At 44.0% G+C, this 16353-nt stretch overlaps 1 protein-coding gene across 2 annotated transcripts in view; it reads left to right on the top strand.

Annotated features, from left to right (window-relative positions):
- ERBB4 (erb-b2 receptor tyrosine kinase 4) overlaps nt 1-16353 on the top strand; it is a 599354-nt gene that overhangs the window by 568103 nt on the left and 14898 nt on the right. For both annotated transcript variants that reach the window (XM_051623560.1, XM_051623561.1), the window contains exons 21-25: nt 5152-5307; nt 7996-8071; nt 10056-10202; nt 12100-12197; nt 12621-12791. In XM_051623560.1, the coding sequence (XP_051479520.1) occupies nt 5152-5307; nt 7996-8071; nt 10056-10202; nt 12100-12197; nt 12621-12791 (648 nt within the window). The remainder of the gene's footprint in view (nt 1-5151; nt 5308-7995; nt 8072-10055; nt 10203-12099; nt 12198-12620; nt 12792-16353) is intronic.

Here is a 16353-nt window from a genome sequence, read left to right as displayed (position 1 = left end):
GGGACAAAGCTATAACTTTTCAGAAAAGTTTCCTTGTTCTTTTGTAAAATATCTACCAGCAGCCCTCTCTGCAGATGTTTGCAGCACTAGAAGTCCTAATATTTTACGAACCTAATTTGGTGCATTCTCTTGCAGTTCAACACTTAGAAGGATCAGAAAGCTGGCCCGTGTCATCATTTTCGTCTCTCCCCACGTGGGTTTTTTTTCCACTGCCCTACTTCAGTTTGTTGCCAGCATGTGTTATTTCATTTTCGGGTCTGTCGATTTTCTTTTGAAGAGCCTGACTGTACCTGAAATGCCCGTACCAAAACTGTCTGTCCACAGTCCTGGAGACTTCACAGACACTCCATTATAAAATTGGGAAATACTTTCTTTTATTGCTCTTAATGACTAACTTTTAGTCTATCCAACAAGATATTTTTTGTTCTCTGTTATTTCTAGCCAGCTCCAAGAGTGTACTGGTGGATAGAGTGCCCAATTCACCTCAGCCAGTAAAACTGCTGAGTTTTTTTGCCCGTAGTTTTTATATGGGAAGTTATCAAGGCTGAAAAGTGACAAGCAGAAAATTCTTGCTGGAGTTAAGCTCCTAATGGCTGTTTACATCTTTCCTGTGCGCCTCCCTTCTTTGAACAAAGCTGCCTTGGCTAATTACAGGCCATTTCTTCTACCCCTCAGCACTGCTATTAGTTTCCCTGGTGCCGTTGCGAGTGTTACGTGAAATGTATAAACACGTGGGCAGGGCAGGTTAGTAATTGTGTGGGCAAAGAGAAAAGACCTTCAACACTAATCGGAGCCCTGACAAGGGCATTTGTGTCTGCTTCTGAAAGGAGAATTCAGATTTTCACAGCTGCATAATCACAGGGGTAGAAGGGATCTAGGCTACAGGCAGCTTTGCTGCTGTGTGTGTCTAGGTAAACATCCATACAGCACATGCTTGTCTTCGTACATGACTCCGGTACTGGGTGAGGATAAGGGACGCAGTTGTGAGAGATAAAAGGCTGTTCCTTGCTCACCCTGAAGTTCCTAAGGGACTTCCTCAACTTATCTGTGTTATAGCTGTTTGCCGTGGCTGTTTGACTTCTTAATAGCATCGGCCACTGACACAGAGAGTGATTTTATGGTAAAGGAACGGAGCGGTAATTGCATTTCTAATGACATTCTCTGTGAGGAAACCTCTGCCGTGACTGTGATGAGGAAGTGACGGGTACGTCGTGGCTGATTTTTGTGTTTGTGTGAGATGAATCCGGGTTCAGAGATGATGGGACAACTGATCCTTAAGGGCTTCACGTTGAACTTTTTCCTCTCAGTGGTTTCAACATAAAAATCCCGCCCTATTTTGGATATTCTAATACATATACTGAAGCGGGGGCAGGGGGGGGGTTAATCATCTGGACGTTTTAGGCTTTGATAATTCCAAGGGATCTGCATAGCTCTAATTTGGGCAAGTCCTGAAGGGTCCTTCAGTTCCCCAGCCTCCCAGACCACACCTCAAACACACAGCCTGGTGTCTTTTGGATTGGGCTTTAGGGTGCCGCTTTTACAACAGATCCCTAGGATCACTTATGATTCTGTCATATGTAATGCAGAGACTATTTTTTTATCATCAGACTTCTGTGTCATGTAAAAAGATTAGGGATGCATATAGAGCACTTTTCCTACCTGGTTCTAAAATTACATCAGATGATGATTCCTATTGTATTGTATATGTTCAGACAATATTGCTGCAGTGAGTACTGTAGGATTCCCATTTTTAGGTTGTTTTCATTCTGCTTATATAATCTCTTTTATTGAAAACATACGTGTATGTATACCTTTCCTCCTGTATTTCTACCATCCACCTTTAACAGCTGTTGATAGCCTATCGGGAAAATGGAACATGTTTACACTAGGTATTCCTACGAGAATTTGCATTTCTGCGGGTCCTGGACCTGCAGAGGATTTTGTAGCTGTCAACCCTACACGGGTTGTTTTTTTTAGCTTTTCAGATAACACAGGTGGGAAAAATCCCTGAGAAACTTCTTTGACAGAGATGAAGTAAACCGTGAGTACAATGATACACAGGCACAGCTATTTTTACCCTTTTTCCGGATAGGGAAGAAAACTAGGTGTGGTGTTGGTTAGGAGCTATTTTCAGGTGGGTCATTACACATCCTTCTACTTCATAAGAGTGTCTGAGGTTAGGTTGGATAAAATATGATCTTAATGAGATGATATTAAATAATAGCACAAAACTGAAATATGTGGAATATATAGAATAAACAGTGAAACATCCTAAAGGGTTAGCCTACATGTTTAAAAACTTCTTGGAAATTAAATATGTAGAAAAGGTGAAATAAGACCAAGGAGACGTGGTTAAGTGTTTGATTGTTTTAACTCTTTCAATGCAGGGTGTTTCTGGACATAGTTACCATCCATTCCTGCCACCATTAGGTAAACATGGGAGGCTGAAGCCTTGGTACAGGTCATCTGTTTCAATTTTAACAAGACAGAAATTCTAGTTCTTACTTTCTGCCAAAAGAAATGTGCGGTATTGTCATATCATTTCAGTACTTAGAGGTGCAAATGAATCTGTTCAAAATTACAGTTTGATTTGGGCCTAACGTGTTCTGCTGCCAACCAGATTTTCTCATTGAATTTTCTGGGTTCGTGTATCCTCATCAGACTGTACTCAGAAACATCTGCTTGCAGGTTTGAACCCCTCTTTCCTTCCCTCCTTATTCTGAGGTATTGAGAATTTTGACCAAATAAGGATATTCGAAGTGATGTCAAATCTATAACTTTCTGTTCATTCTAAAAAATTAAGATATTTCCTAAATCCAGTCAAAGGAAGCATAAGCAGCACCTTGAGACTTTTTGCTTAGGCAGGACCTCTTTTGCGCTGAAATGTGCAAGACTGAAAAAAGGTGCTTCGTCCCGTGTCAGCTAGAAGAAGAGGTTTGTGAGCTGCAGGAGAAAAGTGTTTGGTGGAAGCACAAGGGAGTCTGTTTGCACGTGAATCCTGCCTTCAAGGGCAGTACTTTCAGGAACTGCAAATATACGTAACGGCACCCCGAGGCCACCCTTAAGATTAGATTAACTCTCTGTAAGAGCAGCAAAGCTGAACATGTGACTGGGGACCAGAGGCCCTGCTTGGCCCAACACGGCACGGGCACGGTGGTCTCTCAATGGCTTTCTGAGGCACCTCTGGACGGGTTGGTTGACATCTACCTGCAGACGTGGCATCAGACTGGCTGCAAGACCCCCTGGTGAAAGGGAGGGACGTGAGACCGGGAGGTTGCTGTAGTCCATCTGCTTCCCGCAGTAACCGGTATTGACAGCGTTGACGCTGCCCTGAAGCGCTGTCTGGTTCGGTGTTAGAGGTGTGAAACAGGACTTAACGTTAATTCTCAATCCATCTGAATTTTACGGGCCACTTCTGTGGCTGTTTTGCCTCTGTTATGCAGTGTTGTTGCTATTGACTGGGTTGTCTTTTTCCGGTTGGATTTCTTCAGATGATAACTGTAATGCTAAGCCGTGGTGCCTCTGGATTCGCGGTGGGTCTGTTGAGTGACTCACTGTTGTTTGACCTAGGAGATTTATTTGTCCTTTTCCTACAGGTTTTAATTTTATGTTTAGAAAAAAAAAAAAAAAGTTTTCAAAGACTGAAAGTTCAACAGCCAAAAGTGTTGATTTGCAATTGGCGGGAGGGTGTGTTTACTTCAACTAGCAGTGCTTCAAAAAAATAATCCCATTTGCTTTATGCCAGAGTCCCTGTGTTCCCTTTCAAACCACCTTCGTGTTGACTGCAGCAAACGTACCACATTAAGAATGAAACGGTACTTATGCCAGATGTTCTCCCCTGTATTTTGAAACCTTTTAGTAGCGTTTGCACTGAAATTTTTCACCTAAAAGCCGCAGCAGTTCAGAGCTTCTCTCCACGCTTTCTGTAAAGACGTCCACTTTCTGTCCACAAAGGGCTACATTGTGGCCCAGTGACCGTGACTGGTGGCTTATACCTACCCCTGTCCTCCTGGTAAGTATGAGCATGGCTATGCGTGAGCTTCCGATACTGTGAGAGACAATAAAATCTGGCCAATGACACTGAGTAATCTGGTTATCTTAATCACTAGCTGTGACTCTCTGAATTATCATTTGTATTATGGGATAATATGATCTTGTCTATATTCAACAATGACTTTTTAAAAAATTACCATATATATTATACAGAGCTAATATATTAAGAGATACCTTAAGGGTAATTATCAAGCGTGTAATTTCATGTGTAGGTTCTTATAATAATGGTTAATGTCATAAATGCCTTTTAATGAAATTGTAACCCTGCCTGACTATCCTTTGTGTGTCATATAATTAATAAGACCAGGCTTTGGTGTTCATCTCCGTGTCATGTAAGCTTCCATACTGATGGTAGATGGTTAGTCTCTCGTCAGAGTAAGGCGGTTAAGGTCAGACAGCTTGAGTATATGTTACCTTATCTTTAAAGGCAGCTGGATGGGCTTGTTAACAGAAATACATCTGACAGAATATATATGCTCATTTAAAAAATGGCCGTTGATCTAGTGTCTTATTATAATCCTACATGCAAAATTTTAAGAGAGTGAAAAGGCAAACGGGTCGTGGCACTTGGAATAAAGCATTGTTTTCCTTCTAATCCACTGAAAGTAGTGAAAATTGTTGTCCAACTGAAAAGCATTTGGAAATGGATAAGAAGCTTCGTCTTGTATCGAAGACACTCGCACGGAACGTAGAAGAGCTGGGATTGTTTCCCGGTCTGGCCTAATTTCCATGGGGCTCTGGCTAAGTTGATAATTTTTTATGATCTTCACATTTTCTCTCTGAAAAACACGGGCCGTGATACTTATTTTCTTTGTCTCACGTTTCCGGATTTTAAATTTGCGGGAGCGAGGGAGGTAACCGTGTGTTTTCTTGGGCTTTTTCCTTTGGCGGTTACCACAGAATCTTAAAATATCGTTCACGCTGGAAGGAACCTAAGGACATCTAAGCTCATCTCCTGCTCAGAGCAAAGGCAGCGTTAAGCTTCAGCCCTCTAGGCCATTTTCTTGTTGCGAACACTAATAAGGGAACCGGTGAAAAGTAGTTCTACGAAATCAGGTGAGGCTCATAAAGATGATTTTACTGTTCTTTGTCCTTTAGGGAATGATGTACCTGGAAGAGAGGAGACTTGTCCACCGGGACTTGGCAGCTCGTAATGTCTTGGTGAAATCACCAAACCACGTGAAGATCACTGACTTTGGCTTGGCCAGACTTCTGGAAGGAGATGAGAAGGAGTATAATGCTGATGGTGGAAAGGTGAGTGCTCTACATGTCTGAAAGTAGATATATCACTGTGACAAGCTCCTGAAGTTACTCCACAGGGCAGTGTGTCCCTACAGAATTATTACCTAGTTCAGAAAGTCTGTCAGTGACTCGGCAAACTGTGTTGGGACAGCACACGTAACAGCTGCTCATTTTTTGCTCAGTGAGCTTCTCCGTGTACTGAAATGTAATAGTCTAAACAGTTTTCACACTCGGAATTGGGTTTTGTTCACGTGCTCCGTTCTGTGTCTTGTTTTGAAGACTTCTAAAGTCAATTCAATGACTGATGGATGTTCAAGGGCATTTCTGCCAACTCCCTTTTTCTGGTCATTGTGGACCTCGGGAACTTGCAGTCCTATTTTCCCAGAGAAGTAATGTTCCAGAAAGCAAAAAAGAAAGGCCATAAAGCCTGTTTGTATTTGTAGCACGTGACAGTTTACGTACGCTCGGCGAAGAGCCACCTCTCCTGACAGCCTGGAAGAGCATGCATATGCTGTTTCTTGCATCCAGGTCTCCAAAAGCATGCTGAATGCCAGGCCACAGGCTTGCGGGTAATTTTGAATTTTTGAATTTTCCCATGTTACTTTTCAACGGACTGCACAACATCCATATAGTGCCCCACCTCCTTTCTAATGCCTTCAGATGAATGCATTATAAAATTCAGAAGGCTGAAAGTTAAGGCTGTAAGTACATACTGCTGCTGTCTGCTCCCTAAACATCTCGAAGTTCCACATTTCAACCTGTCAGAAAATCCCGAGGGATTCTGCCTCTCCTGTCATTCCTTTCCCTGAATATTCAGTTTGCTTTCTGTCTGCTTGCATCTGTGTTTTTCTGTGCTCACTCGTGCCCTTGTCTGGGACAAACAGCCGTTGCCAGTGTGTGCTTTTCTTCCGGGTGTGCCACTGCGTCATTTGTGTGCTGCTGCCCCTGGCAGCTGTTGCATGGATTACAGTGGCATTTTGGTCAATGAGGTGAACAGCTTGAAAGGAGTCACCGGTGCTTTCCCATTTCCCCAGTAAAGAGACCTCCTGGCAGGGAAGGTGAAGTTTTGGCAGTCTTCCCCAATTCCTTCAGTTCTTTAATCCCCTCTCTTCCGTAACCCCTCTGTCTCTTCCCTTCATCAGCCAGTGCGTGACAGAAAACGAGCCGGTCCTTGCAAGCCAGCTGTTCCCTGGCAACTGTTAGATGGCGTCTTGGACTTGTGAGGCCAATCACGCTGCCGGGAGTTCTGGAGCAGGGGTTACGTGTCAGATGTGCCCCTTCCCAGTTCCAGAGAAGTGTCCTTTGAAATCCAGAAGACCCTTGCAGCTTTAAGTTGTATTGAGAGCCTGCTAAGACAGATGCAGGCTGGATAAAAGGAAAACCTTTGTTACCACGAGGACAGTCAAGCTGCTGATCAGGGTGCCTAGGGAGGCGATGCAGTTGGCATCTTCGAAGAGTTCCGAGTCCAGAGAACTAGAGACCTCCTGAGGTCACCTCCAACCTGAGTTACCCCTCGATGAGCAGCTTTGGTACTTCAGCAGTTGTTAAAGTTTGGAACTGCCCGGTCATATTTAACGGGAATGAAAGCGATACACTTCTGCAGAGTGAAGCGGAGGAGCAAGAACTGTCTTTGCAAGTCTGAAGCCAACCTTTATTAAAGAGTGCTATTTTTGCCCTAACTGTATAGCTTACGTTCATTAGTCAACTTCACGGAAGGTATTTTCATAAGGGTTTGAATGAAGACGCATCCTCTGCTTTTACCCCCGCCATCTGTTCGGATTTTGCTTGCGCTCTTGTATCGCTCCGCTTTATCCTCAGCGTAGCTCCAAATTAGAGGCAATCCAGACGAGTCCGTGCCAGGTAAAAATCTGGTTTTAATGTCTGTCCATTAGAAATTAACGGACTGCAAGACCGTGCCTCACGGGCCCAGCTCAGGAATAGGAAACACTGTGAATGTCATTTTAACACAAACTCAAGAGGGTAAATCCTTATGCCAAACCTAGGTTTGCGTTTTTTCTGCACGGTCTTCTCTGTCAGAAGAGATCCACTCCGCCCAGGGGCGATTCAGAGCCTAAGCTAACTTGGGACTTCTGGCTTGCTTCTCAGAGCAACTAGTCTCACTACAGTAACGATAGGGAGAACTGGGAAGGCTAAGTTCCTAGGGAATATGAGGAGTTAGAATTAAGCACTGAAAATTCTCCCCGTTGCCTGTTTACTCTGATGATGATGATGATGTGGACCGCGAAGCGTTACGGACACTGCATTATTAACTAGCCTCATCAGAGAGCAGTTGAGACAGCGGTGCCTGCTTTTGCAAACTGTTGCTGCCAAAGAGCTTCTGTATTCCACCCTCTCTCTGCTGAACCTCAGATTTAGGGGATCGGATATAATTTTTGCGTGCTCTCATCTTTACACAGGTATGATGAAAAAGTGAGTTGTTCTGCTACAACTGAATCCGTAAACTGTAGGTATTATAAGAAGTTGTGCAGGTAACTGGTTCACATTTCTCACGTCTGTATGTTTTATGAGGCAAAGCTCCTTTCTAGAGGGCAGGAACAACCATTTTCCCTGCTTGGTAGTGCTGCTTTTTGTTAAGTCTGCAGTTGAAAAAGGAAACAGGCAGGAAGCTGATGTCTATGTACAGGATCTATCTCTATTGTTTTCGTATTTCTAAGGTTACATTTCTCTGTCTTTCCCTAGATGCCGATTAAGTGGATGGCTCTGGAGTGCATACACTACAGGAAATTTACCCATCAGAGTGATGTTTGGAGCTACGGTAAGTCTTCATGTGCTTAGTTTAAAAATTTGTCCCTTGTGAAGCATTAAGCTAAATTGTGTTATTCTGTTACCAGGTTAAAGATGCCCTCTTTTCATAGAAGAGTTAATTCCAATGAGTTTTGTTCCTCCCTTTTATTTTTTTAATTTTTTTTTTAATGTTTTTTTAAATGTGTAAATGTGTATCTCTAAACAGCAATTGTTACTTGTGCCCTGTGCTACTTCCCCACTCACTAAAATACATTATCATGATGTCCCTGCTGGGATCACTGCCATAAGGTCTGGGCTGGTAGCAGTTTGGCTGATTATTATGACAGAAGAAGGCCTCTTTCAGCTGAGCCACAGATTCATAAAAATACGGCTGCAGGTCATAATTTTCAGCAGTCCTTTGAAAATCTTAAATCTAAAAGCCATGAATGTCAAAAAACATTTTCAGGCTTATGGGACTTTCTGTACCTAAAGTCAGATAAAAGGGAATTTGTCACAATACAGAGCAAATGCAGCAAGAGAAAGAAAAGGAAGAGAGGAGCTCTCCAAGCTAACTGAAACAAGCATCCATTTAATTTCAGAGGTAACCTGGGACTTGATTAGACAGATCAGCTCCCGTGAACTCCACACACACCCAAAAAGAGGTCACATTTGAGAAATGAGATGTTAATTTAATGTTATTAACTTTGTTATCCAAACAAGCCATTATGCCACATCTGCTGAGCTATCTGCCTCTTTATGTAGTACAAGTATTGCAAATAAAACCACGTATATCTTTTTAAGTGGAATTTTTCAGCGGTATCTAGGGCTACGGACTCCTATTTGCATTTCCTGTTGCCATATCATTTTGAAACAAAAAGGTATACAATTCTATTCGTTACTCACTTTTACCTGTGGGTAGCAGCAAAAGACACAGTTTGCTGTGGCTGCTTCGCTGCCCTCTTCCATCCGGATGAGAAAAACATGTGAAAGGTAAATGGATCATGTAAAGCTGCTCTTTCTCCTCAAATTCTCTATACCCCGTATCACTTAGGAAAAAATATGCCCCTGTTTATGGAATGAATTTTAGATGCAAGAAGCCCAGAATATCTGTAATCAGAAGGAACAAGACCAAAAACAATTGGCAAGTTATAGTTATTGAACATCAACAGAGGTGAATGAGGGTGAAATAAAGATGTGCTTGATGCATATGGTAATTTTGCCCATCGCTTTTCACATCAGTGTGACAGGTTGCAGAATACGGTTACTGATTTAGAGGCACGTTTAAAATGACCTTTGCAATAAAAATAGAAGGTAAACATGATGTGAGAGCAGCGTTTTCAATATTTAAGAAGGCGTTGGGGGATTAATTCTGTTACTTATGATATATGATCCTTATTTCCAGCTCTGATACCAAAACAAATCCTATGGCTATTGAAAAAGAGGATCTTGGTTTTGAAGCACAGCACTGTCATAATTCAAATCCATAAGGTGTTTTAAGGAAAAAGGAAAAAAAAAAGTCCACCACAAGTGGGTATGAATGATTTCCAAGGTAAAGACAATTACGTGATGTTACTCAGTGCTTTACCTTTGTGGGAAATCGATGCTCCAAGTTAGGGAACATCTGTGTTTTTTCCCCCTTAAAATATTAGAGTACGTCAGCCATTCGTTTTCCCTTTTGATACGGTAAAAGAGTGCGATGCATACTTTTGTTACTGCATCCATTTACTTTAGCACCATTTATTTGTCTTACACCTTTCTCCTGTGCCTCAGACCTATCACGCTGCGTATTGCACCGATAAAAATTAGGGAAGTTGCCCGTGATGATGAACAGAAAGTGCTGTTTCCCAATGTTCTGGATCTTTTTGTACAGCCGACCAAACTTCAGTATTTTTACAGACACTCGTAACGAAGAAGAGATTGCAGGCCAGAGCTGGGCCAGAGTGCTGCACTGTAAGAATTGTGAAGGAAGCTGAGTAGTATGACCTCAAATATTCAAACTCTCTCTTTGTGTCCAGGAGTGACTATCTGGGAGCTTATGACCTTTGGTGGGAAGCCCTACGATGGAATCCCAACTCGAGAGATCCCTGACCTCCTGGAGAAGGGAGAACGGTTGCCCCAGCCTCCCATCTGCACTATTGATGTTTATATGGTGATGGTGAAATGTGAGTAACGGTGGCTTTTCACATCCCTGCGCTCAGTGCGAGAGGGACACTGAAACGTGGTAGAACATTTGCATCGGTGGTGGGTAACAGGGCAGGCTGTATCAAAACAAAGGCTTCCCAACATGCTGTAAATTCTTGCAGTTGCAAAAGATACGTATTTAGCCATGAAGGGTTGAGTTAGCTCAGCTTCTCATTACTGTCAGATGGTATCTCACATTCTTGCTGTGAAGTCAAAATTGTATGATTGCGATTGTAAGCCCTTGTCATTTCCGTGACAATTGATTTTGATGTTAAAAAAGATAGTATTAAACATAATTACGGTACACGGATACCCAGCCAGTGAAGGCTGTGAGGAGAAACGCTGCTTCCAAATATTAAGGAAAAGAAGGGAAAGATTAAGAAAAGAAAGCGTGAATGTTTTACTGTCAGTAACGAGAACGATGATTGCGATAGCAGTAATAAAAAGTTACATTAAATTAAGACAGTAAATGTTACAGAGGATAATTTTTTGTCATTCTTAGTGCAGCACCACAATTTATGAATGTTTTTACTTCAGCAAAAAAGGAAAACAAACTGTACGTGGCTTTTCCGACCCTTTTATCTCCAGGATGCCCGCACTAGTGACAGCATCCTCCAAGGCTATACTTCCAGTTTAAAAAGAATTAAGAACATCTCTGCGGTGTTTCTGGCTTAATTTAAGTGAGATTAACGTACAGACATCGCATCCGTCTTATGCGGTCCTTTCCCTTTTGCTTTGTACACCTAAACGCTGAGAGAATGAAAATAAAACTAGAAGAGGTAAATAACCTGTCTTCTGAAAACAGCTGTTCTGTGCATGCAGGTACAGAGATTGTCTGAACGGCGCAAGGGGTTCGTGTCAGTTGAGTGCAGAAATGTTCCACCTGACAGGATCTCTAATGAGCGGACAAAAGGAAGTTGTAGCGGATGGGGGATCTTCGGGAAGATGAAAAGATACAGCTAGACATCCATACTCGGTCCCGTAAAGTTAGCGTGAAGTTCTTTATAAGCTACAGTAGCTTTGTTTTCCCTGCGTCGGTCGCTTCTTCAGTTCAAGGGAAGGAGATAAGGCCTCCTTTGTCACGCCTCCTGGCAAATGAGAACTTGTTCTTTGGAAGCTGCTGATAGCATCTTCCGTTAGAAAAAGCTGACGCTGAAATACACTAGCTGCTGGTGGTGACTGCCTGTACTAGTCGCTTGTTTTGGCAGAGAGCGTGCGATAGCAGGGATTGAGATTTGCTGTTCCTAACGGATGTTTCTCGGAGAGTGAAGGACAAAAGAATCACCCTTAGTCGCTCAAAATAGCATCTAATACCTCACGTGAGGGCTGTGTTAGTGACGCAGCCGCGTGAATGCAGAATTACCAGAAGGGCAGCTGTGAGGTCAGCCATCCTACAGATGAACAGCTTTTATTCTAAGTCACTGTGGAATGGTAGGTCAGTTCAAGTGAAATTGTATTTAGTAGTTACTTTGTAATAAACCCACTAGACTCAAGACGAGATCAGATTTGTTATATTAGAGGTTGGACACGTGCATGATAAAAGACAACCGGAGCTAACATCTGAACGGGCAAGAAAGACGCAGAAAATTGCAAGGCATTGTTGCTGTTTCTGTTTTGGGGATGGGGAACAGGACCTCGGAAGAGATCGAGAAGAAATCCGTGCAGTATGGACGGTCTAGTCTTCTCTGGCCGAGATCACGTGTTTTCCATTTTAGATGCATCACGGAGTTCTAGCTTTCCGTTCTTCTGTGCTCTTTATTGCAACGTTTCTTTAGGCCAGAGCTATCGAGGGCTTCGACCTTGTGCATTTTTTAAAACCGAGTTATTTCTTCCCTTGACAATTAACTGTTTTCTTTCCGATCTTTCATCTGTTCCCAGGCTGGATGATTGATGCGGACAGTCGGCCAAAATTCAAGGAGCTGGCTGCTGAATTCTCTAGAATGGCTCGAGACCCTCAGAGATACCTAGTAATTCAGGTAAGCAGCTCAGCAGCACCAGGAATTAAAAGAAAAAAAGGGTCTGTCTGCCAAACCTGACTGTTAAGGAGGTTGCCTCTGAATCTCTTAAATTCAAGTTGCTCTCGAACTTAACGCAAACGGCGAGGACAGGCGGATCTGGAAATGTTTGTCCTTCCGCTCCTGCGTTCTGCAGAAGCCTGGAGTTGCGTACGTGGTTATTGTAACTCGGGCTCAAACAACCGCAAACAACCGATCCGACTATTTGGCAAGGTCCTTAGAGGGCCCCAGTGTGTGAGCAGGTGGGTGTGGTGCTTTAGAACAAACAAAGTAGCGTGTGCGGTCCCTGCAGCCTGGCTGCCAGGTCACGAAGAAGGCTGAAATGCCCTGTTGGGGAAATGAATCCATCTTGAACTCTTTTCCTCTCGATACAACCCATTTTAGGGAGATGATCGTATGAAGCTCCCGAGCCCAAATGACAGCAAGTTCTTCCAAAACCTTCTCGATGAGGAAGACCTGGAAGATATGATGGATGCTGAAGAGTATCTTGTTCCTCAAGCCTTCAACATCCCTCCACCCATCTACACCTCCAGGACAAGAATTGATTCCAACAGGGTAAGTGCAAGCTCTGACAGAAAAATCTGGTTGTTATAAAAGCCCAAGTGGAAATTTAAGTGCACTAATCAAACACAGGCCAGAGTTGCCTTGGAATTTACAAGCTCCCGGTGTAAGGAGAGAGACTATAAATACGTTGTCACTGGGTTCCATTGTGCCTCCGTGAATCCTAAATTATTAACTCAGCCTCGAGTGAACAAAGGCTCGACTTGAACTACCTGGCCTGAAAGCACAGCTGGGGCTGGGCCAGTCAGGCAGTGATGTTTCACAGTTATGTACCATCCTGCCCGGGAAGGGCATAGCTTTGATTCTCCCGTCCCTGCAATCCTGTTGTCTTGACAGGGCTCGCACTGATGTAACCAAGGGCAGCTGGAACGTATAGATAACGTTGCTTTTGGGTCTGGGGGCAGATTTCAGACCCAGCCCCTTTTCCTGTTTGTATGTGACGCTTTCACGGTCCTCCTTCACTAGCGTGTGTTTTTGCTGAGCACGTCACAGAATTTAGCATGTTGATCTTCGTAACATCCCTATCAGGGGAGGAAAGGCTGTTCAGTTTAGAGGGTGAGCCGAGGCAGAGAGCGTTCGGGTGGAATCCAGCTCACGTAGCCGTGACCGTCAAAAGGACAGGGATGTAACCCAAGCTCCTCGCTTAGACTTCATTTTGCGTCATTGGAGAAAAGCGGTTGTGTCCAGGTTGTGTGATTATTGGTGCCTGCCTTAGACATCTGCAGGGGGATAAGTTGCTTTCTGGAGGCGTGTCTATTTTCTGACTCCTGAAAGCTCCAGGGCAGTATCAGACCTGGTGCGTGAGCTCTGGTGAATTGGTCCTTGTCCTAAGTGCCTCAGTGCCACAGGAGCCCTGCTGCAAATGGGGACCTGAGTTCAGATTTCCCCGATCTTTTTTTTTCACCCCTGAGCTCCTTGAGCAGCTCTGACCTCTGCCTCTTCTGCGTTTGTCTCCATCCTTCTGTCAGTTTAGGGACCACGCCCTCATACTACACTAAGAGATGAGGAGAGGACACTCACCCAAGCAGCAGATGTCTTTAGTAATTAGGGGCTTGTTTGTTTGTTTGCTTTCTCTCCGTGATCCTTTTAGTGGAAAGTCACATTTTAAATACTAAGCGGAGTCTCTTTAAATGTTGGTGTTTGTTCCTCATGCTTTAGAAACCTTTTGGACATTTGTCCTTAGCTGAGACAGTTCAAATTCATGCCCTGGGCTGAACCGGTTACACCACACGAGGCAGGGAAGAGCTAAGCAAAGGACCTAAGAGGATATAGCTTGAGTCAGTATCGATGCTTTGCTCATCTGAAAATCTTTTTCCTCTCCCAAGGAGAGCGGTGCTTTTCTGGAATAAGGAAGACAAAATCCGATCTTGCGTGATATCCAGCCAGTTCATAAGGAAATTGTTACTGTTTTTAAAGCAAAGGAGAGGAGAGAAGGAAGGCGGGGGGTCAGGGGGGATGATGCAGGGGGTGTGAGAAGGACAGGTTATACGTGATCTAGCAATAAGCGAGAAACTCGCTCTTTATGGCAACAGAAGTTCATTTTTAGTGTGGATGCTGATCTGAAAAAAGCCAGTTTTACTCCTAGCTGTCTCTGGAGAGGTTTTGTTTCTATTGCTGCCAACTTCTGAGAAAATAACAAAACGATATATTACCTTTGAAAGGTGCTCACTGCTGGCAATTGACTGTAGCTTGGTTTTACGGAGTGGAGTACTGCCATTTACACCAGCGTAGGGGTGAGAGAGCAGACTTCTACCCATAAGGTTTCCTACATTAATCTTACTCCCGTATTTGCTGGAAGGACTGGGGCACATGTAAAGGATAAAGGTTCAGCAGGAATGTGCACTTGTCTTTTCAACAGTTCCCCGTGACTTCTGTCTTTAATGCCGGATGAGCAGGGGAGTCCACTAGAGCTCAGGGAATTAATTCCAGCAAAAATCCTAGGGTAAATATTCTGAAAGAACACTTAAAATGTGCTGTTTGGGCAGCCAGCGTGCTCGCTACTCTATGGGAAAAAAACCACCACGGGCGTTACTATTTTTGTGGCTGTTGTTTTTATTATTATTATTTCCAAGTAACTTTCTCACAGCCTTTGCCCAACTTGAAACCACGCTCGCAGCTGCTTGCACACTTCCGGTCCGCTCGAAGTCAGCAGAGCTGCAGAAAGAGACCCTGTGCCTCTATTTTTGCCACGTGGAGGCCCACCACCTTCTTGATGTGATGTCTGCGCTCTGCAGCTCACGGTTTCCCGTCTTGGTTTGAGACTGTGACCTTGTACCGCTGAAGTCAGTGGGAGCTTTGCTTTGCGATTCGGTGTAATGACGGTAGCAAGTACTTTCAGTACTCCTACTGCTGGGAATTTTTCTCTGGCATCACACAACAATCTAACACTTAAATCTGGAATTACCGTTTGTCCAAAGTTGTCAGATTCTGAGCCAAGTTTTTTTGCTCAGGTGACCTCAGAGGGGGCAGCTGGAGGACAAAAAACTTGCACCCACCTCTGCATTTTTTGCACCCCTTCTGTCTTTATAGTGTTCTTCTTTATTGCAGGAGCCTCTTAACGGAGGGGTCATTTTTTAAGGCCAAACAAAGAGGTGGGCAAAGAAGTTGCCATTGACCGACCAGCTGATTTATAAAGGCACTTGCTGGTATCGTTGCAGACCGACCCCTGCCCGTGACAGGATTACCGGGATGATTTTGACACTCGTCCGGTGTCTCAGCTTAGCTTCGGTCTCAGCCTTGTTTCCTAACAATTCCGCATCCCCTAAACGTACCGGTAGTACTATCATACAGGCGAGTGCACCTAGATGGCAGGAATGCCACAGCACCTCGTTGCTGGAGGGGCTTGCTGCAAAGTCGAAAGCACTGCGGCATCTAAGCACTCCCGGTGTCCGTTACGGAGTGTTTTCTTCTGGTTGTAGTACCTTTGTTTCCTCTGTGTGCAGAAAACTACACGCTCGTCAGTCGTTTTGCTGAAGCGCTTGGGTTCTCGTACGTTCACTCTTACTTCGGTGACGATTCACGTTGATTTAAACCAAAACGCACAGCAGCTCCTTTAAGGTGATAGCGCATCTGCTGCGTGTAGTTCAGTGCAGATGGGTGTCAGCTACAAGAATCACACAGAAATGAAATGCTGTCAAAGCTCAGCTCTCCGTCTGCAGTTGTCTGAGTCTGTCTTTGTGTTTCCTTTGGATAACTTGTCATTTATGCTTGTTCGGCGTAGCGAATATTAATATTCCACAAACTCGTTATGGTGCCGCTGCAGCCATAGATGCCGAACAAATCGGTCCGGTTTGCGTTCACCGTGTTCGGCGAATGAAATTTTATGGGGAAGAAGTGCCAGGCAATTTGGTGAAGTAAAGCACACAGACGAGACCTACGGGACCTTCGTGTCATTTTCGGGGATCAGGAGCCCTAAACATACAGTATGTCCTTTTTCAGTTATTCTGGTTGTAGTTCTAGTGAAGAAAGAGCGGGTTGTGTGATGGCAGTGCTGTGATGGCAGAGTCCTGTGCTCCTCTCTGGGCCCGCCGTACTGGCATCTGTAGTTGAGCGCTCC

This window comes from Apus apus, chromosome 6 (genome assembly GCF_020740795.1).
Source record: "Apus apus isolate bApuApu2 chromosome 6, bApuApu2.pri.cur, whole genome shotgun sequence".
Taxonomy (NCBI): Eukaryota; Metazoa; Chordata; class Aves; order Apodiformes; family Apodidae; genus Apus; species Apus apus.
The sequence above is the reverse complement of the archived record's forward strand: the minus strand, read 5'-3'. Positions and strand labels throughout refer to the sequence as shown.